General features: G+C 46.6%; 1 protein-coding gene across 3 annotated transcripts in view; it reads left to right on the top strand.

Annotated features, from left to right (window-relative positions):
• The window catches only part of TLN2 (talin 2), a 242,376-nt gene that overhangs the window by 138,154 nt on the left and 80,395 nt on the right, over positions 1-23,827 (top strand). For all 3 annotated transcript variants that reach the window (XM_067471232.1, XM_067471233.1, XM_067471234.1), the window contains 9 exons: positions 4,206-4,319; positions 7,168-7,281; positions 10,373-10,507; positions 10,629-10,757; positions 14,567-14,669; positions 17,160-17,368; positions 18,713-18,832; positions 20,485-20,682; positions 21,715-21,854. In XM_067471232.1, coding sequence (XP_067327333.1) covers positions 4,206-4,319; positions 7,168-7,281; positions 10,373-10,507; positions 10,629-10,757; positions 14,567-14,669; positions 17,160-17,368; positions 18,713-18,832; positions 20,485-20,682; positions 21,715-21,854 — 1,262 coding nt within the window. The remainder of the gene's footprint in view (positions 1-4,205; positions 4,320-7,167; positions 7,282-10,372; positions 10,508-10,628; positions 10,758-14,566; positions 14,670-17,159; positions 17,369-18,712; positions 18,833-20,484; positions 20,683-21,714; positions 21,855-23,827) is intronic.

The following is a 23,827-nucleotide window of genomic DNA, read 5'->3' as shown; positions in this document are numbered from 1 at the left end:
CAATACAATTTATATAGCAACCACAATTAGTTAAAACACAACATACACGACAGACAATACAAGACAAACAACGTGGTCATCAACGCCTCAGTAAAATCAGATTCCGTTCTCATAATCCTTCTACCATTCCTTTGTTCATTTATGCCGTCTTCATGAGTTCAGTTGCCTTGTTGACCGAACGCCTGTTCATAGAGCCACGTCTTGACCCTCCTCCGGAACTCCAGCAACGAAGGGGCCTGCCTGATGTCTACGGGTAGGGCATTCCATAGCCGAGGGGCCACCACCGAGAAGGCCCTGTCTCTCGTCCCCGCCAGCCGCGCCTGCGACGCAGGCGGGACCGAGAGCAGGGCCTCCCCGGATGATCTTAACATCCTCGTTGGTTCATAGGTGGAGATGCGTTCGGAGAGGTAAGCAGGGCCAGAACCGTTTAGGGCTTTATAGGCTAAAGCCAGCACCTTGAATTGTGCCCGGTAGCGGATTGGCAGCCAGTGGAGCTGGCTCAGCAGAGGAGTGGTGTGCTCCCTGTGTGCCGCTCCCGTTAGTAACCTGGCCGCCGAGCGCTGGACCATCTGAAGCTTCCGGGCAGTCTTCAAGGGCAACCCCACGTAGAGCGCGTTGCAGTAATCAATCCGGGATGTAACCAGAGCGTGGACTACTGTGGCCAAATCCGACTTCCCAAGGTACGGGCGCAACTGGCGCACAAGTTTGAGTTGTGCAAATGCTCCCCTGGACACTGCCGAAACTTGGGGTTCCAAGCTTAGCGAGGAGTCCAGGATCACACCCAAGCTGCGAACCTGCGTCTTCAGGGGGAGTGTAACCCCGTCTAACACAGGCTGTAACCCTATACCCTGTTCGGCCTTACGACTGACCAGGAGTGCCTCTGTCTTATCTGGATTCAATTTCAATTTGTTAGCCCTCATCCAGTCTGACACAGCGGCCAAGCAACGGTTCAGGACCTGAACAGCCTCCTTAGTAGTAGGTGGGAAGGAGTGACAGAGTTGGACGTCATCTGCGTACAGATAACACCGCACCCCGAAACTCCGGATGATCTCTCCCAACGGCTTCATGTAGATGTTAAATAACATGGGGGACAATATTGAACCCTGCGGGACCCCACAAGACAATGGTTGTGGGGTAGAGCAGTTGTCCCCCAGCAACACCTTCTGAGTACGATCCTCTAGGAAGGACCTGAGCCACTGCAAAACAGTGCCACCAAGGCCCATTTCCGCGAGGCGTCTCAGAAGGATACCGTGGTCGACGGTATCGAAGGCCGCTGAGAGGTCCAGCAGAACTAACAGGGACACACTCCCCCTGTCTAGCTCCCTGCGCAGATCATCCACTAAGGCGACCAAGGCTGTCTCGGTACCATGTCCCAGCCTGAAACCAGACTGTGCCGGATCTAGATAATCAGTGTCTACCAAGAATTCCTGGAGTTGTGAGGCCACCACACGTTCCAGGACTTTGCTCAAAAAGGTAAGATTGGAAACAGGCCGATAGTTGACGAATTGAGTGGGATCCAGTGATGGTTTTTTCAACAGCGGTTTTATCACAGCTTGTTTTAAGCTGGCTGGAATTTTGCCTTCCCGAAGGGAGGCATTAACCACCACCATCACCCACTCGGCCAATCCCCCTCTGGCCTCCTTTAGAAGCCAGGATGGGCAGGGGTCTAGGATGCATGTGGTTGCCCTCATTCCTCCAAGTATCTTGTCCACATCCTCAGGTTTCACCAATTGAAATGAATCCAACAAAATCGGATAAGCAGATGCTCGTGTTACATTCTCTGAGACTGCCGTTAACATGGTGTCCAGGTCAGAACGGATCAAAGCGACTTTGTCCGCAAAGAACCGAGCAAATGCTTCACAGCGGGCCGTCGAGTTGTCAGGGTTCCCATCCGGAGTGGTGGGATTTAATAGACCTCTGACAACTCGAAACAGCTCAGCCGGACGGTTCTTTGCGGACGCAATATTGGCCGCAAAGAAAGACTTCTTTGCCGCCTTTATTGCCACGGCATATGCCCTTAGAAGGGCAACAAACCGTGTTCGATTTAACTCGCTCGGGTCCAAACGCCACACGCGCTCTAGTCTCCTCTTCCTTCGCTTCATCGCTGCCAGCTCCTCGGTGAACCAAGGAGCTGGTTTAGCTCGGCTACTTGAGAGGGGACGTTCCGGAGCAATCGTGTCTATTGCCCTAGTCATCTCCCCATTCCAGAGGGACACCAGGGCATCAACAGGATCACCAACCGAGGTAGCGGGAAAATCCCCAAGAGCCATCAGGAATCCATTCGGATCCATAAGCCTCCTGGGGCGGACCAGCTTAATGGGTCCCCCACCTCTGCAGAGGTTGGGAGGTGCAGTGAGTCTAAATCTGACCAGATAGTGGTCGGTCCATGGCAACGGAGAGGTGGACAGCTCCTCAACACCGCCACCTTGCTCCCATCCCTGGCAGAAAACCAGATCTAATGTGTGTCCAGCACTGTGGGTGGGGCCAGATACCCGTTGGGAAAGCCCCATGGTTGCCATGGAAGACATGAAGTCCTGAGCCGCTCCTCCTAGGGTAGTCTCGGCATGTACATTGAAGTCCCCCAGGACAAGAAGCCGTTGGGACTCCAATGCCAGGCTCGAGACCACCCCTGCTAGCTCAGGTAGGGAGACCGTAGTGCAGCGAGGTGGGCGGTACACTAACAGAATCCCTATTCTGTCCCGGTCACCCACCCTCAGGTGGACACATTCGAAATTGGTTGACTGTGGGATGGGGCCTCTGGTCAGGGGGATAGAATTTTTATAGACTACCGCAACTCCGCCTCCCCGCCCTCCAGGTCTCGATTGGTGCTGTACAGAGAAACCTGGTGGACAAAGCTGGGTCAAATTTACTCCTCCAGCTTCGTCCAGCCAGGTCTCCGTAATGCACGCCAGATCTGCCCGTTCCTCCAAAATTAAATCTTGGATGAAAGATGTTTTCCCGTTGACAGATCTGGCGTTCAGCCATGACCCACTCTACATCCTGGTGCACTTTCGAGGAGGACAGACCATGGATGATGGGACTTCAAGTACTTCCACTCATTTACCAAGACTGCTGCAACCCTCATCTAATGACCAATCAAGACCAAACTTGGCACACAGAGCCCCCATGACCCAACCTACATCCCGGTGCTATTTGAAGGAGGACAGATGATGGATGATGGGACTTGCAGTACCTTCTCTCACTTCCTGAAACCACAGTGACACTCATCCAAATACTAATAAAGACCAAACTTGGCACAGAGAGCCTCTATGGCCAACTCAATATTCTGGTGAGGTTTAGGGGAGAACAATGGATGATGGGATTTCAAGTACCTCCACTCACTTCCCAAGACTTCTACAGCACTCATCTAATGACCAATCAAAACCAAACATGGCACACAGAGCCACCATGACCCACTCTCCATCCTGGAGCAGTTTGGAGGAGGATGGGCCACAGATGATGGGACTCACAGTACCTTCACTAACTTCCTGAGACCACTGCGAGCCACTGAAATAACTGATAAAGACCAACCTTGATACATAATTCCTTTCTCAAATAACCCGGGCAGCGCCGGGTCCCCAAACTAGTAACTAAATAATCCTGACAGAAAGGAGATTCCATCTGACCATGAGGAAGAACTTCCTGACTGAGAGCCATTCAGCAGTGGAACTCTCTGCCAAAGAGTGTGGTGGAGAGTCCTTCTTTGGAAGCTTTTAAACAGAGGCTGGATCTGTTGGGGGTGATTTGAATGCAACATTCCTGCTTCTTGGCAGAATGGGGTTGGACTGCATGGCCCAGGAGGTCTCTTCCAACTCTTGCATTCTATGAAACGCCAGGTCCCAGAGCCAAGTCTTCACTTGTTTTCTAAAGGACAGGAGGAAGTCGGCCAACCTGTTGTCCCTGAGGAGAGAGTTCCACAGACTGGGGGCAACTGCCGAGAAGGCCCTGTCTCTCGACCCCACCAACCGCGTTTGTGATACTGGTAGGATCTAGAACAGGGCCTCTCCTGAAGACCTTAAACTTCATGATGGTTCGTTGTAGGAGATACGTTGGGACAGGTAGTCTGGGCCTGAACCGTTCATTGTGCATGTCGTTCAGCAGCAAATACGTATGTGGGTTGCAGGGTTTTGTAAATTGAGGCGCACATGAGATTCCACAATGCATGAGACTCACATCATTCCAATATATTCCTTTCTTTTTTCCAGGTTGCGGCTAAGCAGGCGGCAGCGGCTGCGACCCAAACCATTGCTGCTTCGCAAAATGCGGCCATTTCCAACAAGAACACCTCTGCTCACCAACAACTGGTCCAGAGCTGCAAGGTAAAGGTCATCACCTGAGGTCAGGAACCATCAATCAAATGGGTGGCGGGAATGATCCTTTGTGTTGTCCCTATTGATGTCTCTCATTCGTCCACCATAAGGGATATTGGGTTGTTGTAGGTTTTTCTGGGCTATATGGTCATGTTCTAGAGGCATTCTCTCCTGACGTTTCGCCTGCATCTATGGCAAGTATCCTCTGAGGGAGTGAGGTCTGTTGGAAGTAGGAAAAAGAGTTTATATAACTGTTGAATGACCAGGGTGGGACAAAGGACTCTTGTCTGCTGGAGCTAGGTGGGAATGTTTCAACTGACCACCTCGATTAGCATATGATGGCCTGACAGTGCCTGGGGCAAACTTTTGTTGAGAGGTGATTAGATGTCGAGTTCTTTGTGGATGGTGTGAATATATATATATATATATATATATATATATATATATATCTGTGGAATGACCGGGGTGGGACAAAGGACTCTTGTCTGCTGGAGCTAGGTGGGAATGTTTCAACTGACCACCTCGATTAGCATATAATGGCCTGACAGTGCCTGGAGCAAACTTTTGTTGAGAGGTGATTAGATGTCGAGTTCTTTGTGGATGGTGTGAATATATATATATATATATATATCTGTGGAGTGACCAGGGTGGGACAAAGGACTCTTGTCTGCTGGAGCTAGGTGGGAATGTTTCAACTGACCACCTTGATTAGCATTTAATGGCTTGGAAGTGCCTGGGGGGAATCTTTTGTTGAGAGTGATTTGATGTGCCTGATTGTTTACTTTCTGTTATTTTGCTGTTGTAATTTTAGAGTTTTTTAAAATACTGGTAGCCAGATTTTCTTCATTTCCATGGTTTCCTCCTTTCTGTTGACATTGTCCACATGCTTCTTGTGGATTTCAATGGCTTCTCTGTGTAGTCTGACATGGTGGTTGTTGGAGTGGTCCAGCATTTCTGTGTTCTCAAATAAAATGCTGTGTCCAGGTTGGTTCCTCAGGTGCTCTGCTATGGCTGACTTCTCTGGTTACATCAACAGCTATGTAAATCGGAAGCCCTTCCACCTAGGCTTTATGGACTCCCAAAAATCCATAAGGACTCCACCCCACTCAGACCTATAGTGAGTGCCATTGGATCCCCCACGTATGACTTAGCAAGATATCTTGCTGCACAGCTACAAAGCCATATTGGGCTCACGACACACTACATCAAGGACTCAGCCCACTTCATAGAAAAAATCAGCAATCACAAGCTAAATACCAATGACAAACGGATCAGCTTCGATGTGGTGTCTCTATTGACCATGGTCCCGGTAGCAGACACCATGGCACTCATCAAGCAGAGGATCCCAGAAGACACCACAGCTTGTCTTAACCCAGCTAAACGTCTTCCTGGCCCAGCAGCTTAAAACTATTATTATTATTATATATTATATTATATTATTATTATTAAGAATGGATGGCCATCTGTCAGGGGTGCTTTAATATACAATTATATTAATATAATATAATAACATACAATTATAACATATAATATATGTGACGATGTGTAAATTTTATTCCTTTGGATATGTGTAATTTAAATAGTGGTTTAAGGATGGTAAGTATGTAAGATTGTGTTTTGTTGGAGATGGTGGCTTGGCGTTGGCTGAGTTGCCATAGCAACAGGGGTGGAGCCAACTGCCTCTTCATGGGGCAGCTGTTTTTGAAAGTCAGTCAGTAAGCCGGTGAGCTACTGGGTAGACTGAGTCTCTGGGTGGAGATTCAGGGAATGTGTCTGTAGCCGGTGTGCTATAGGGAAGACTGAGTCTCTGGGTGGAGATTCAGGGAATGTGTCTGTAGCTGGTGTGCTATAGGGAAGACTGAGTCTCTGGGTGGAGATTCAGGGAATGTGTCTGTAGCCGGTGTGCTATAGGGAAGACTGAGTCTCTGGGTGGAGATTCAGGGAATGTGTCTGTAGCCGGTGTGTTATAGGGAAGACTGAGTCTCTGGGTGGAGATTCAGGGAATGTGTCTGTAGCCAGTGGGCTATAGGGAATTCTGTTAAATAAGCCTTTTAGCTTATTTGTTATATTAGGACAGTTGTCCAGAAGGGTTACATCTGCTTATAGAAACTTCTTGACGACTGTGCCTGAGATTACTCATGAAACATTACTAATGTAACCAATCAAGATTTGTGCCTCTTGTGAAGAAACAGTTAAACATGTTATACTCCTGTTAAAATAAACTTGTTATTGTTTTCCTCAAGCCTTGCCTGATACAGTTTCTCCTAAGTTGAACAGCCTGCATAAGTAAAGTCAAGCCAGGGACAGTAAATGCTACGCTATCAAATGAATAAAGCCTTCTGTAATTAATAGTCCCTTTATAAAATAGCTCTTAAGCTGATATTGATCGTTGCCCGGCTTCCCTCACAGATTAGGTGGTAGTAAGTTTTACCACCCACTCCTTCACAATTGGTGGCATTCGGTGGCATTAAAACGGTCTCCTTCACAATATAATATAATAATAATATAATATAATAATATACAATTATAATATAATAATATGATATAATAATATACAATTATAATATAATATGATATAATAATACATACGAAAATAATTATGAAAATTGGAAAAATTGTTTCGATTCTTAATTACTCCTCACACTATTCCTGAATGGCTCGATATTGGATCGAAAGCTAATTTAAATACGAATTCATAACGAGTTTAGAAACTAACGAACACGATCAACCAAGCCTAATATACAATACAGTAAGAAATCTGAATTATATACATAACAAATAACGAGTGTAGGAGGTTTGTAGAAGGTTGTTGTTTCCAACAGAAGGTGATGACCAAAACCTCTGGGTTTGCTTGCAGAGCGTCGCCGACCACATCCCGCAGCTGGTGCAAGGCGTGAGGGGCAGCCAAGCCCAGGCCGAGGACCTCAGTGCCCAGCTGGCCCTCATCAACTCCAGCCAGAACTTCCTCCAGGTAGGAAACCCCCATATACGGTTCTAGCACAGCCCTATGTCCCACCTCGTAATCTAAGATCATCCGGGGAGGCCCTGCTCTCGCTCCCATCAACAGCACAAATGCGTCTGGCGGGGACGAGAGACAGGGCCTTCTCGGTTGTGGCCCCTCGCCTATGGATCACACTCCCAAATGAGGTAAGATCTGCTCCTTCCTTCCTGTCTTTTAGGGGAAAAAAAATTTAAACCTTCGGACAGTAGATGTATGTAGCATTTTAGAGAGACGTTGACTGGAACGGCGATTCGACTGATGAGACTGTTTTATTGTTTTAATTGTGATTTATGCTTCATTGTGGTTTTACTATTGCAATTATTTGTATTGGCATCGTATCGGTGCCCAACGTAAGGCATTGACTCTTGTTGTTATTTATGTTTACACCGCTTTGAGTCCTCCTGGGGGTTTGTTTATTTGTTTATCGTGTCATCAGCAACCAGACATTTGTATTACATTTTTAACACGAACAAACAAACACAGACAAAACACAGAATTTGCAAGCTTGGTGGTTGATTAAATGTCCTTTGACTAGTATCTGGCCCCTTGGAGTGCCTCTGGTGTTGCCGCAAGGAGGTCCTCCCTTGTGCATGTGACAGGACTCAGCAGGTGGTCAGTGGTTTGCTCTTCTCCACACTCGCATGTCGTGGACTCCACTTGGTGGCCCCATTTCTTGAGGTTGGATCTGCATCTCGTGGTGCCAGAGCGGAGTCTGTTCAGCGCCTTCCAAGGCACCCCATCTTCTGTGTGCCCAGGGGGGAGTCTCTCATCTGGTATCAGTTCTGGGTTTGAGCCTGCCACTTTTGGACTCTCGCTTGCTGAGGTGTTCCAGCGAGTGTCTCTGTAGAACTTGGAAAACTATGTCTAGATTTAAGTCGTTGACATGCTGGCTGATACCCAAACAGGGGATGAGCTGGAGATGTCTCTGCCTTGGTCCTTTCACTATTGACTGCCACTTATTTATTTATTTGTTTGTTTATTTACAGCTTTGATATTCCGCCCTTCTCCTCACCCCGCAGGGGACTCAGGGCGGATTACAGTGTACACATATATGGCAAACATTCAATGCCAATTTTTGACATTCAAACATATACAGACATACACAGAGGCTATTTAACTTTTTCTGGCCACCAGGAGAGCTGTTGCTTTCCTCGTCCATCTGCGACGCTGATGAAGCACTTCCGCATTCCCCGCATGCTTTTTGCTGGAGTGCTTGCTGGAATCTTTTTTTTATGGCCTCATAAATTAGTTAATTTAGCCTCCCCACACTTTTTAAGGTGGTACCTAATTTTCCTACTTGACAGATGCAACTGTCTTTTGGGTTGCAAAGGTCAACAACAGGCTACACAGTTGGTTGGAAACCCACTCCAACCCGGGCTGGCTTCGAACTCATGACCTTTTGGTCAGAGTGATCTTAATGCAGCTGACACTCAGCCAGCTGCGCCACAATTCCAGTGCTTCCCGGTGGATGTCAGGTGGTGCAATACCGGCTAAACAGTGTCATTTCTCCAGTGGTGTAGGGCACAGACAACCTGTGATAATGCGGCATGTCTCATTAAGAGCCACATCCACTGTTTTAGTATGGTGAGATGTGTTCCACACTGGGCATGCGTACTCAGCAGCAGAGTAGCATAGCGCAAGGGCAGATGTCTTCACTGTGTCTGGTTGTGATCCCCAGGTTGTGCCAGTCAGCTTTCGTATGATATTGTTTCTAGCGCCCACTTTCTGCTAGATGTTCAGGCAGTGCTTCTCGTAGGTTGTATTTATTGTTGTATTTGTATGCTGTTGTTGTTGTGGCCTTGACCTTTGTAAGCTGCATAGAGTCCTTCAGGAGATTTTACGGTGTATAAATAAAGTTAATAATAATAATAATAATAATAATAATAATAGGTCAGAGCATAGTCCAGAGTGACTCCCAGGTATGTGGGTGCGCTGCAAGGATCCAGTGGGATTCCTTCCCAGGTCACCCTCAGAGCTCAGGATGCTTGTCTGTTCTTAAGGTGAAAGGCGCATGTCTGTGTTTTGGATGGGTTAGGGATCAGCTGGTTTTCCCTGTAATAGGCAGTAAGGGCACCTAGAGCTTTGGAGAGCTTCTGCTCAACCATCTCAAAGCTCTCTGCTTGAGCGGTGATGGCACGATCATCAGCATAGATGAAGCTCTCTGTCCCTTCTGGCTGTGGCTGGTCATGTGTGTAGATGTTGAACATGGATGGAGCACGCACGCTCCCCTGAGGCAGGCCTTCTTCTGTTTCCGCCATCTGCTTCTCTGGCCCCGGAATTCAACAAAGAAGCTCCTGTTTTGTAGTTAGGTTTCCTATGAGGCGGGTGAGGTGGTTGTCCTTTGTGATATTATATATATGATATATGATTAGGGATCTGCTGGTTTTCCCTGTAATAGGCAGTAAGGGCACCTAGAACTTCAGAGACCTTAAGTTCTACCATCTCAAATCTCCCTGCTTGGGTGGTGATGGCACGATCATCAGCATAGATGAAGCTCTCTGTCCATTCTGGCAGTGGCTGGTTATTTGTGTAGATGTTGAATATGGATGGGGCAAGCACGCTCCCCTGAGGCAGGCCGTTCTTCTGTTTTCGCCATCTGCTTCTCTGGCCCTGGAACTCAACAAAGAAGCTCCTGTTCAGTAGCTGATTTCCTTGAGTGGTGATGGCACGATCATCAGCATAGATGAATCTCTCTGTCCCTTCTGGCAGTGGCTGGTCATTTGTGTAGATGTTGAACATGGATGGGGCAAGCACGCTCCCCTGAGGCAGGCCGTTCTGTTTCCGCCATCTGCTTCTCTGGCCCTGGGACTCAACAACAAAGCTCCTGTTTTGTAGCAGGTTTCCTGTGAGGCGGGTGAGGTGGTTGCCCTTTGTGATATTATATACATGATATATGATTAGGGATCTGCTGGTTTAGACAGATAGGCATGGACTGCACATGATAGAAAGACAGAGAGGAAGAGACAGGAGGTAAGACAAGTAGAGTAGTCACAACTGTCCATGGTCAACACTCTCCTGCCATTCGTTGTCTCCATTGTCTCTCTGTTTCAATCACCTTCAGCCGGGGAGCAGGATGGTGTCCTCGGCCAAGGCGGCAGTGCCCACAGTGGGGGACCAGGCGGCCGCCATGCAGCTCAGCCAATGCGCCAAGAACCTGGCCACCAGCCTGGCGGAGTTGCGCACCGCCTCTCAGAAGGTAAGCCTTGGAGGTGGCACCATAGAGATCACGTGGACTTTCTGTTAGATATATGCAGTATTGTGGTGCGTGACTTGGCTGATGTGCCGCCCTCTCTCTCTCTCTCTCTCTCTGTGCGCAGGCACATGAAGCCTGTGGCCCCATGGAGATCGACTCCGCCTTGAGCACCGTCCAGACCCTCAAGAACGAGCTCCAGGATGCCAAGATGGCCGCTGTGGAGGGGCAGCTGAAGCCGCTTCCGGGAGAAACGGTAGATGGCACATGGAAGATATGAATGACTAGCCGTCCCCTGCCACGCGTTGTTGTGACCCAGTCTGTGTATATGTGTTTTGTGTGTATATATTCCCCCCTTTTCTTTTCTTCTTTCTCTACCTCTTTCCTTCCTTTGCTCTTTGCTTCCATGCTTCCTTCCTTCCTCTTTTTCTCTTTCTTTCTTTCTTTCTTTGTTTCTTTCTTTCTTCTTCCATTCCCTTCCCTTCTTTTCTTCTCTCTCCTTTCTTCCTTCTCTACCTCTTTCCTTCCTTCACTCTTTGCTTCCATGCTTCCTTCTCTCCTTCCTTCCTTCCTTCCTTCCTTCCTTCTCTCCTTCCTTCCTTCCTTCCTTCCTTCCTTCCTTCCTTCCTTCCTTCTCTCCTTCCTTCCTTCCTTCCTTCCTCTATCTTTCTTTCTCCCCTTCCTTCCCTCCCACTTCCTTCCTTTCCTTTTTTTTCTTTCTTTCCCCCCTTCCTTCCTTCTTTACCCTTCTTCCCTTCCCTTCTTTTCTTCTCTCTCCTTTCTTCCTTCTCTACCTCTTTCCTTCCTTCCTTCACTCTTTGCTTCCATGCTTCCTTCTCTCCTTCCTTCCTTCCTTCCTTCCTTCCTTCCTTCCTTCCTTCCTCTATCTTTCTTTCTCCCCTTCCTTCCCTCCCACTTCCTTCCTTGCCTTTTTTTTCTTTCTTTCTCCCCTTCCTTCCTTCTTTACCCTTCTTCCCTTCCCTTCTTTTCTTCTCTCTCCTTTCTTCTCTACCTCTTTCCTTCCTTCATGTTAACGCCACAAACAAACATCGCATTTTTATCTATATAGACTAGCCATCCCTTGCCACACGTTGCTGTGGCCCACAGGGGGTTTCTGTGTGGGAGGTTTGGCCCAATTCTATTGTTGGTGGGGTTCAGAATGCTCTTTGATTGTAGGTGAACTATAAATCCCAGCAACTACAACTCCCAAATGTCAATATTCTATTTTCCCCAAACTCCACCAGTGTTCACATTTGGGCATTTTGAGTATTCGTGTAGAGTTTGGCCCAGATCCATCATTGTTTGAGTCCACAGTCATCTTTGGATGTAGGTGAACTACAACTCCAAAAGCAAAGGACACTTCCCACTAAACCCTTCCAGTATTTTCTGTTGGTCATGGGAGAACTTTGTGCCAAGTTTGGACCATTTCTATCGTTGGTGGGGCTCAGAATGCTCTATGATTGTAGGTGTACTATAAATCCCAGCAACTACAACTCCCAAATGTCAAGATTCTATTTTCCCCAAACTCCACCAGTGTTCACATTTTGGCATACTGAGTATTTGTGTAGAGTTTGGTCCAGATCCATCATTGTTTGAGTCCACAGTCATCTTTGGATGTAAGCGAACTACAACTCCAAAACCAAAGGACACTGCCCACCAAACCCTTCCAGTATTTTCTGTTGGTCATGGGAGAACTGTGTGCCAAGTGTGGTTCAATTCCATCGTTGGTGGGGTTGAGCATGCTCTTTGATTGTAGGTGAACTATAAATCCCAGCAACTCCAACTCCCAAATGAAAAATCATTTTTTTTGAGTGAAGAACATACATTGGGTTGTTAGGTGTCTTGTGTCCAAATTTGGTGTCAATTCGTCCAGTGGTTTTTGAGTTCTGTTACTCCCACAAACGAACATTACAGTTTTATTTATATAGATAAATTTATATAGATAAATATCAGTTCCCCTTTCAGAATAAATGAGTATTTCATTATGTTTACAATGGAAGACTTTGTCACCCCTCCATGTTTGCTAACTTTAGGGGCACAGGACCCATTAAAAGTGGAAAAACACAATTTTTTTAACCTGAGAAAAACTCTTTCTATATATAGGGATTGTTGTGGCTGAGCTAGTTTCTGACAATGAGGATGATGGGATTCAGATTTCTGTTGAGTTTCAGCTTCCTAGCTCTTTGTCTGTGCCTCAAATCTCTGAGCCTGCTTCCGAGGCTCTCACAGACAGTGCAGTGTCAACACAGCTGTTTTCACCAGAAAGGATTTTTAACGAAGGAAATAGCGGCCAGGTGCCTTCCCACGATGATACCAAAAGTATAGATAAGGATTTGACCCGAGAAGCTCGCCTTGATCTCCGGGTCAGGCAGAGTTCGCATCTGGCAAGCAGATGGGAGGCTAGCTCGGAGAGAGGTCATCGCAATGCTTTCATGATGCCGAGAGCCTAATGTTTTGATGTTTGAAAGGTATTTAGGCCTCCTGGAAACTCTGTGAAAGCATCAGTTCAACGTAGCTTATTAGCCTGAAAGCTTCATGGAATAACCTTAGCCTGGAAAGCAGTATGCTTGGGATTTCTTGCATTGTGATTCTTGGGGCAAATGTTTCCTTACTTGTACCTGGGACTCTGGTTTGAACTTTGCCTATAGCAGTGGTTCTCAACCTTCCTAATGCCGTGACCCCTTAATCCAGTTCCTCATGTTGTGGTGACCCCCAACCATAAAATTATTTTCGTTGCTACTTCATAACTGTCATTTTGCTACTGTTACGAATCATAATGTAAATATCTGATATGCAGGATGTATTTTCATTCACTGGACCAAATTTGGAACGAATACCTAATATGCCCACATTTAAATACTGGTGGGGTTGGGGAGGATTTATTTTGTCATTTGAGAGTTGTAGTTGCTGGGATTTATAGTTCACCTACAATCAAAGAGCATTCTGAACTCCACCAACGATGGAACTGAACCAAACTTGGCAGACAGTTCTCCCATGACCAACAGAAAATACTGGAAGGGTTTGGTGGGCAGTGTCCTTTGGTTTAGGAGTTGTTGTTCACCTACATCCAGAGGGCACTGTGGACTCAAACAATGATAGATCTGGATCAGAATTAGCACAAATACTCAATATACCCAAAAGTGGTGGAGTTTGGGGAAAATAGACATCGATATTTGAGAGTTGTGGTTGCTGGAATTTATAATTCACCTAAAATCAAACAGCATTCTGAATTCCACCAACAATGGATTGGAGCAAACTTCGGCACACAGAAGTCCAATGACTAATTCCGTGGCCCAGCCGTGGGAGCCTTCTTGCGGGAAGGGCCGCCGGCTGGATCGCTGCCTTGCCGGAAGGTGGAACCGCGGCCCAGCCAAGGGAGCCTTCTCACGAGGAGAGCCTTTGGCTGGATCTCTGCCTTGCCGGAAGGCAGGACCGCAGCCCAGCCAAGGGAGCCTTCTCGTAAGAAGAGCCCTTGGCTGGATCGCTGCCTTACCGGAAGGCGGGACTGCGACCCAGCCAAGGGAGCCTTTTCGCGAGGAGGGCCCTCGGCTGGATTGCGGCCTTGCCGGAAGGCAGAACCGCAGTGCAGCCGAGGGAGCCTTCGCGCGAGGAGAGCCCTAGGCTGGGGGCGGGTCCTAAGGAGGCAGCCTTGCGACCCCACCGAGATGGCCAAGTGACCCCCCTGGGGGTCGCGACCCCCAGGTTGAGAACCGCTGGCTTATAGGATTATGTCTCCTGCTTTTTCCTGAAGAACTTTGGATCTGTATTCTGCATTTAACCTTAACCTCTGGGACTTTGCAATGCTTATTCTTTATTTTGACTTGGACTTTTTTCTTCAAGAAACAGTAAAACTACAGCTCTTGCGTGGTGGTGTTTGGAAGCAAGGTGAAGCCTACTCTGAGTTGCATCAGGGATCCCTATGGTCCCCAACATCATTCTGTCCTATGAGTTAAGCATAGACTCACCTTGGAGGACCTTAACGTTTCTTGGTAGATGTACACCTGACAACATTGCCCATTGCATGCACTGGTTCATATTACCATTTGTTGTTTCCCCCTTGTTCAGCTTGAAAAATGCGCTCAGGACCTTGGCAGTACCTCCAAGGCGGTGGGTTCCTCCATGGCGCAATTGCTGACCTGTGCGGCGCAAGGCAACGAACACTACACAGGTGTGTATTACACTTATGTCATAATATTTGAAAAACGTTCTGTTCAGGATTTGAAAGTGTTATTTCCTGTTTAGTTGTGCAGTCCTGGCTTTGAAAGCTGCTGTTCTCCTCCAAACACTTTGTTTTTGTTGAATTGAGACTCGATGATGAGATATTCATTGGAAAACTACGGCAAAATGAAAACTTGATGATCATGCCGTCTAGCCCTTCATCAACATCTGTATTAATGACTTAGATGAAGGGCGAGAAGGCAGGATCATCAAGTTTGCAGACGGGACCAAATTGGGAGGGAGAGCCAAGACTCCAGAGGACAGGAGCAGGATTCAAAACGTTCTTGACAGATTAGAGAGATGAATGGCCAAAACTAACAAAATGAAGTTCAAGGGGGACAAATGCAAGATACTCCACTTTGGCAGAAAAAACGAAATGCAAAGAGACAGAATGGGGGACGATGAGTCCTGGCTTGAGAGCAGTACGTGTGGAAAAGATCTTGGAGTCCTCGTGGACAACAAGTTGAACATGAGCCAACAATGTGATGTGGCGGCAAAAAAAGCCAATGGGATTTTGGCCTGCATCAAGAGGAGCATAGTGTCCAGATCTAAGGAAGTCATGCTCCCCATGCTCTATTCCGCCTTGGTTAGACCACACCTGGAATATTGTGTCCAGTTCTGGGCACCACAATTCAAGAGAGATATTGACAAGCTGGAATGTGTCCAGAGGAGGGCGACTAAAATGATCAAGGGTCTGGAGAACAAGCCCTATGAGGAGCGGCTTAAGGAGCTGGGCATGTTTAGCCTGAAGAAGAGAAGGCTGAGAGGAGACATGATGGTAGCCATGTATAAATATGTGAGAGGAAGCCACAGGGAGGAGGGAGCAGATCAGGGGTCTGGAGAACAAGCCCTATGAGGAGCGGCTTAAGGAGCTGGGCATGTTTAGCCTGAAGAAGAGAAGGCTGAGAGGAGACATGATGGTAGCCATGTATAAATATGTGAGAGGAAGCCACAGGGAGGAGGGAGCAGATCAAGGGTCTGGAGAACAAGCCCTATGAGGAGCGGCTTAAGGAGCTGGGCATGTTTAGCCTGAAGAAGAGAAGGCTGAGAGGAGACATGATGGTAGCCATGTATAAATATGTGAGAGGAAGCCACAGGGAGGAGGGAGCAGATCAAGGGTCTGGAGAACAAGCCCTATGAGGAGCGGCTTAAGGAGCTGGGCATGTTTAGCCTGAAGAAGAGAAGGATGAGAGGAGACATGATGGTAGCCATGTATAAATATGTGAGAGGAAGCCACAGGGAGGAGGGAGCAGATCAAGGGTCTGGAGAACAAGCCCTATGAGGAGCGGCTTAAGGAGCTGGGCATGTTTAGCCTGAAGAAGAGAAGGATGAGAGGAGACATGATGGTAGCCATGTATAAATATGTGAGAGGAAGCCACAGGGAGGAGGGAGCAGATCAAGGGTCTGGAGAACAAGCCCTATGAGGAGCGGCTTAAGGAGCTGGGCATGTTTAGCCTGAAGAAGAGAAGGCTGAGAGGAGACATGATGGTAGCCATGTATAAATATGTGAGAGGAAGCCACAGGGAGGAGGGAGCAGATCAAGGGTCTGGAGAACAAGCCCTATGAGGAGCGGCTTAAGGAGCTGGGCATGTTTAGCCTGAAGAAGAGAAGGCTGAGAGGAGACATGATGGTAGCCATGTATAAATATGTGAGAGGAAGCCACAGGGAGGAGGGAGCAGATCAAGGGTCTGGAGAACAAGCCCTATGAGGAGCGGCTTAAGGAGCTGGGCATGTTTAGCCTGAAGAAGAGAAGGATGAGAGGAGACATGATGGTAGCCATGTATAAATATGTGAGAGGAAGCCACAGGGAGGAGGAGGGAGCAAGCTTGTTTTCTGCTTCCCTGGAGACTAGGACGCAATGGAACAATGGCTTCAAACTACAAGAGAGGAGATTCCATCTGAACATTAGGAAGAACTTCCTGATTGTGAGAGCCGTTCAACAGTGGAACTCTCTGCCCCGTAGTGTGGTGGAGGCTCCTTCTTTGGAGGCTTTTAAACAGAGGCTGGATGGCCATCTGTCAGGTGTGCTTTGAATGCAATATTCCTGCATCTTGGCAGAATGGGGTTGGACTGGATGGCACAGGAGGGCTCTTCCCACTCTAGGATTCTAGGATTCTATGACTTCTTGACTGTGAGAGCCGTTCAGCAGTGGAACTCTCTGCCCCGGAGAGTGTTGGAGGCTCCTTCTTTGGAAGCTTTGAAACAGAGGCTGGATGGCCATCTGTCAGGGGTGATTTGAATGCAATATTCCTACTTCTTGGCAGAACGGGGTTGGACTGGATGGCCCATGAGGTCTCTTCCAACTCTAGGATTCTATGAAATGTCATTGATTACCTGGGAACAAAAAAGATTGCAGTTAGATCTTTAAATCCTCATATCATGTCAGCTTTTCCCGTTGTTTCTCTTCAATCCTTATTATTATTATTATTATTATTATTAGGGGTGGCAGCACGTGAGACAGCGCAGGCGCTGAAGAGCCTTGCGCAGGCGGCACGGGGGGTGTCAGCCTCCACGGGGGACCCCCCTGCGGCACACGCCATGCTGGACTCGGCCCGGGACGTGATGGAGGGCTCGGCTGTCCTCATCCAGGAGGCCAAGCAGGCCCTGGGCGCCCCCGGAGACGCAGACAGGCAGCAGAGGCTGGCACAGGTCAGCAAGGGGGGGGGGCACTGGGGAGGGGGGGCGTCTGCCCGTCTATCCACTTCGGTCAGAGTCCGTGTTGAAGAGCACAAGGCTCTTTTCAGGGAGAAACATCTCCCAGTCTATGTCTCTCTCTCTCCACCTATCTCCACTCCATAGCTCTCTGTATTGCCATTTTGAATTATCTCCAATTAACATCTATCTATCTGCCTATCTATCAGTCATCTATCTATGTGTGCATCAATCTCCAATTAACATCTACCTATCATCTACCTATCTGTCTGTGATAGATGGATGTTAATCTCCAATTAACATCCATCTATCTCTCATCCATCCATCGATCGATCGATCTCCAATTAACATCCATCTATAATCTATCTGTCTATATCTATCTATCTATCTATCTATCTATCTATCTCCAATTAACATCTATCTAGCTATCTAGCTATCTATCTGTGTTTCGATCTCCAATTAAAATTCATCTATCTATCTATGTATCTCCAATTCATCTATCTATCTCCAATTAACATCTGTCTGTCTGTCTGTCTGTCTGTCTGTCTATCTATCTATCTATCGATCTCCAGTTAACATCCATCTATCATCCATCTATCTCCAGTTAACATCCATCTATCTATCCGTGTATCGATCTATCCGTCTATCTATCTATCTATCTATCTATCTATCTATCTATCTGTATTTATCTCCAATTAACATCCATCTATCATCTATCTATCTATCTATCTATCTATCTATCTATCTATCTGTGTATCAATCTCCAATTAACATCTATCTATCTATCTATCTATCTATCTATCTGTATTTATCTCCAATTAACATCTGTCTGTCTATCTATCTATCTATCTATCTATCTATCTATCGATCTCCAGTTAACATCCATCTCTCTATCAGTCTGTCTATCCATCCATCCATCTATCTATCTATCTATCTATCTATATCTCCAATTAACATCCATCTATCATCTATCTATCTAGCTGTGCCTCAATCTCCAATTAACATCTATCTATGTATCTATCTATGTATTGATCTCCAATTAAAATTCATCTATCTATCAATCTATCTTATCTATGTATTGATCTCCAATTAACATCCATCTATCTATCTATCTATCTATCTGTGTATCGATCTCCAATTAAAATTCATCTATCTGTCTATCTATGTATCAATCTCCAATTAACATCCATCTATCATCTATCTATCTATCTGTCTGTTCTCCAGGTTGACTTTGTCCGGCTTCTTCTCTAAGGAATTGAGATCCATGGGCCATGGGCCATATTTTCCCTTGGAGCATGCAGGTCTTTCTGTGGCTTCTCACCTGCCTCTGTATCCTTACAGGTAGCCAAAGCCGTCTCCCATTCGCTGAACAACTGCGTGAACTGCTTACCCGGCCAGAAGGACGTTGACGTGGCCTTGAAGAGCATCGGTGAGTCCAGCAAGAAGCTGCTGGTGGAATCGGTAAGCGGTTTGAGCACCCATGATCACCATGGGAAGGAACACATCACGCACAAGGCTGTAGTCCTCATCAATTCTGGTTGCTGTGCGGGGGTCTGTTGGCATTGGGGATGAGGGTTTGCTTGGGCCTGAGCTAAGATCAGAAGAGAGGCCTGAGCTGTCTCAGGAAGATCTCTAGGCTCCCTAAGTCCTCCAGGATGACTGTCTCCAGCTTCTTCTCAGGAAGGCCACGTTCCTGAGAGGGGCCTCTCACCGCTTTTCTCAGAGCAACTGTCCGAAAATGGTGCTGAGATTGATTTGCCAGGTGCAGGGATTAATGAGGGAAAGGATAGTGAAACCTTGAACAGAAAGCGAAGATTTAGTAAACAGGGTCAGCTGCTCTCCTCACCTTTTTGCCTTGTTTTTTTTTTTACTCGTGTTCTATTTTGAAATGGTCATATGACTAATCAAATAATTATTATTATAGTAAACAGGGGCAGAGCTTTCAGAGACTGAGGCGATCAGTTCAGCTACAGCAAAAGAGAGATAAACTGTTATAATAATAATAATAATAATCTTTATTTGTACCCCGCTACCATCTCTCCAAGTGCTGCCTTTAGCCTATGAAGCCCTAAACGGTTCTGGCCCAACTTACCTGTCCGAACGCATCTCCTCCTATGAACCAGCTAGGACGTTAAGATCGTCTGGGGAGGCCTTGCTCTCGACTCCGTCTGTGTCACAAATACATTTGGCGGGGATGAGAGACAGGGCCTTCTCATTGATGGCCCTTCCTGTTGGGGTTCAGCCTGTGTGTGATCCTGAACCTGAACCTGATTCTCTGATTGTATTCCCTGATGCCAATGTAGATGTCAATGTGAATTCTGAGGCCAATTTAGATGATGATGGTTTGAGTAGTGAAAATCCTACAGCCTTGGAAAGTCAAAATTCCCATGAGAACATGCATTCCGAGCCAAGCGGAGAAGTTTCACTCCCTTTTCCTCCCAGTCTTATTTCTCCAGAGAATCTGACACCTGGTCTGCCTAATGAGGATAGGCGGGGGCAGATTTGGCAGAGCCGGGGAGAAACACAAAGTTTATGTAGGTCAGCCAGATTGAGAGAAATGCAAACAAAATCTTCAGGCGTGTCTTGCAATAGATTTCCCGGCCTTAAGTATGCCTGGCCTGAATGCAGCTTCAGACCAGGCATCATTCCAGATTCATGTGCAAGCTTTTGCAGGTCTCCTGATTCAAGTGGCCTTGTTCCTCGGAGGTTTTCCAGTTGTTCCAAGTACGGTTAGTGGATTGCTAACAGGTTCCAGGATTCAGCAGTTTTGCTGTGGGTTTAATGATCTTGTTTATGGACATTTCTTGTTATTGATTTTTACTGTGACTTTTTACCTTTGCATTTTTTCTCTATTTTGTATTCATCTTTCATCAATAAAGAAGGATTGTTACAGTTATGAAGTAGCAACGAAAGTAATGTTATGGTTGGGGGTTTTCCTCACTTTCTGGGAGTTGCTGAAGCTGCTCTGCTCTACTGCTGTGCTCAGAAAGCTTCTGGCCTGCTAAACTGCTACTGCTGATTTATATCTTAAATCCCTTCTTGATATTCTTATCCAGGCGTTTTGACGGGGCCTTCTTTTCCGTGTGTCGCTCCCTTCCTCTCTTTCTTGGCAGCTCCCTCCAAGCTCCAAGTCTTTCCAAGAGGCGCAGAGCGAGCTCAACCAGGCGGCGGCCGACCTGAACCAGTCGGCAGGAGAGGTGGTGCACGCCACGCGGGGCCAGAGCGGGGAGCTGGCCGCCGCCTCCGGGAAGTTCAGCGAAGACTTTGACGAGTTCCTGGGCGCCGGGATCGAGATGGCCGGGCAGGCTCAGGTGGGAACCGGAGACATGATAGCCATGAATAAATATGAGAAGGGAATATGTCATAGGGAGGGTGACTAAATGATCAAGGGTCTGGAGAACAAGCCCTATAAGGAGCGGCTTAAGGAGCTGGGCATGTTTAGCCTGTAGAAGAGAAGGCTGAGATGAGACCTAATAGCCATGTCTCAATATGAGAAGGGAATATGTCATAGGGAGGGTGACTAAATGATCAAGGGTCTGAAGAACAAGCCCTATGAGGAGCGGCTTAAAGAGCTGCTGGGCATGTTTAGCCTGTAGAAGAGAAGACTGAGAGGAGACATGATAGCCATGAATAAATATGAAAAGGGAATATGTCATAGGGAGGGTGACTAAATGATCAAGGGTCTGGAGAACAAGCCCTATGAGGAGCGGCTTAAGGAGCTGGGCATGTTTAGCCTGTAGAAGAGAAGGCTGAGATGAGACCTAATAGCCATGTCTCAATATGAGAAGGGAATATGTCATAGGGAGGGTGACTAAATGATCAAGGGTCTGAAGAACAAGCCCTATGAGGAGCGGCTTAAAGAGCTGCTGGGCATGTTTAGCCTGTAGAAGAGAAGACTGAGAGGAGACATGATAGCCATGAATAAATATGAAAAGGGAATATGTCATAGGGAGGGTGACTAAATGATCAAGGGTCTGGAGAACAAGCCCTATGAGGAGCGGCTTAAGGAGCTGGGCATGTTTAGCCTGAAGAATAGAAGGCTGAGAGGAGACATGATAGCCATGCATAAATATGAGAAGGGAATATGTCATAGGGAGGGTGACTAAATGATCAAGGGTCTGGAGAACAAGCCCTATGAGGAGCGGCTCAAGGAGCTGTTGGGCATGTTTAGAATAGAAGGCTGAGAGGAGACATGATAGCCATGAATAAATATGGGAAGGGAATATGTCATAGGGAGGGTGACTAAATGATCAAGGGTCTGGAGAACAAGCCCTATGAGGAGCGGCTTAAAGAGCTGCTGGGAGATCATACGGCCAATCCCGCCTCTGCTTTGTGCTTTCTAGACGAAGGAGGACCAGATCCAGGTGATTGGGAACCTCAAGAACATCTCCATGGCTTCCTCCAAGCTGCTCTTAGCCGCCAAGTCGCTCTCGGTGGACCCCGGCGCCCCCAACGCCAAGAACCTTCTTGCAGCCGCAGCCAGGTGAGTTGGGTTGTTTACTTGTTTGTTTGTTTGTTTTGGCTTTTCCTCCCACGTGTTTGGGTTGGAGATGGCTCCAGTATCAACCAAGGCATCAAATTAAAACTTGTATGCCAGCTGCACCCGTCCCTTGGGAAGTCTGACTTGGCCACAGTAGTCCACGCTCTGGTTACATCCTGTATAGACTACTGCAACGTGCTCTATGTGGGGCTGCCTTTGAAGACTGTTCGGAAGCTTCAAATGGTCCAATCAGCGGCAGACAGTGCTCAGGGACAGTACAACCCCTTTGTTGCGCCAACTCCACTGGCTGCCAGTTTGCTACTGGGCACAATTCAAAGTGTGAGCTTTAAAGGTTAAAGGTTCTCGCCCAGCTTACCTATCTAATATCTATGCGAAGAAGCAGGGGAGCCGAGGGATGATTTATTGTTGCCACCAATTTGAAAAGAACCAGTGTTCAGGAGATTTTATCCCAGTTCCCAATCTTTAAAAGAACTAGCCGATTTGCAATGGAGGTTGCCGATTAGGAACCAGATTTACCATCAAGTTAGAAGGGAGGCTGTTCAATCGCACCTCCTCCTTTATTAAGAAAGTAATAAGCTAGTAGTAATTACACTGTATATATTGTAGCGTGACTGGAGAGAAGAATGTAGATTTATTTGGTTACTTTCCCCTGCGTTTCTGCCGCCACGTGAGGTAAGTTGTAATATTGTGAGAAATGGCACACTGGACGCAGAATTGAAGGAGATGAGGCAGTCTTCAAACAAAAGTTAACCAATTTATTGAGCACAAAGCGTGTGGTTGCAAGTCGTAACTTTTCTTATAGAACTCAGAATAATGCTTGGTTAGTTGAATGTTACACTCTTTCAGGTTATACAGTATCTTCCTGAGGTGAAGCACTTATTTCTAAACAAAGTTCCAATACAGGGATGTCTCCCTTATCTGATCCTCCCTTGATCAGATACTTAATAAGATTATTCTTTAGCCTTTCCTTAGACTAACAGAATACTGGCTATTAGGCCTGGGTAACAACGGAAAATTTTGTTTCTAAAATCGATTCGTTTTTTGGGGTTTTTTGCGTTTCGTTATTTAAAATAATTACAAAATTTTCCTTTTAGAAAGTTCGATATTTACGAAATTTCGTAAATGTGAAAAAAATTACAAAACATTAACGAATCGATTTCCGAAACAATAACGAATCAATTCGTTAATGGCGGACGCGACCGCGAAATACGCTAAAAAACCTCCAAATGGGACAGGGGGAACTTCTGAAGCTTCCCTCTCCCTCTGTTGTTGACTGTTGGTGTGATATTATAATTTTTTTTCACTAATTAAACAAAAAACAACCATAAAACTTGCCCCAGACATGCGGAAATAATAACGAAACGACCTCACAACAATAACGAAACGAATACAATAACGAAATACGAAGCATTTACAAAACGTATTTAAAAATTCGTTTTTTAAAAAAATTGCTCCAGAATGGTTCGTTATCGTTTTGTAATTAAAAAAATTAACAAATTATTAACGAATTACGAATTAACGAAATGAAACCGCCCAGCCCTACTGGCTATGTTTCCCTTATCAGCCTCTCTAGCCTCAGAAACTTCCAGTAGCTTAATCTGGCTTTCCAAAGCCTCGAAACTTTGCTTCACAATTTACTCTCTTTCAGCTACAACCTCCTAATCTTTCCTCTACCAACTCCTCACCCTCAAATCACTCCCTAACTCCTGACTGCTCACTCCTCTAAACCTAAACCCTAACTGATTTTTAACTGTCGTTTTTCAAACTCTCCCCTCTAAGCTCCTCCCACTTCTCTCTCTCCTGCATCGTCTCCATGGCAACGCACATGGAGGACTCTTCTGACTTAGGCCGCTCCAGCATTACTGCAGCCAATCTAAACACAAATACAGTTAAAATCATACAATTTATAATCAACTCCTGTACAATCTATGATATTGTTTCTAGCGCCCACTTTT

This window comes from Anolis sagrei, chromosome 9, assembly GCF_037176765.1.
Source record: "Anolis sagrei isolate rAnoSag1 chromosome 9, rAnoSag1.mat, whole genome shotgun sequence".
Classification (NCBI taxonomy): Eukaryota; Metazoa; Chordata; class Lepidosauria; order Squamata; family Dactyloidae; genus Anolis; species Anolis sagrei.
The sequence above is the reverse complement of the archived record's forward strand: the minus strand, read 5'-3'. Positions and strand labels throughout refer to the sequence as shown.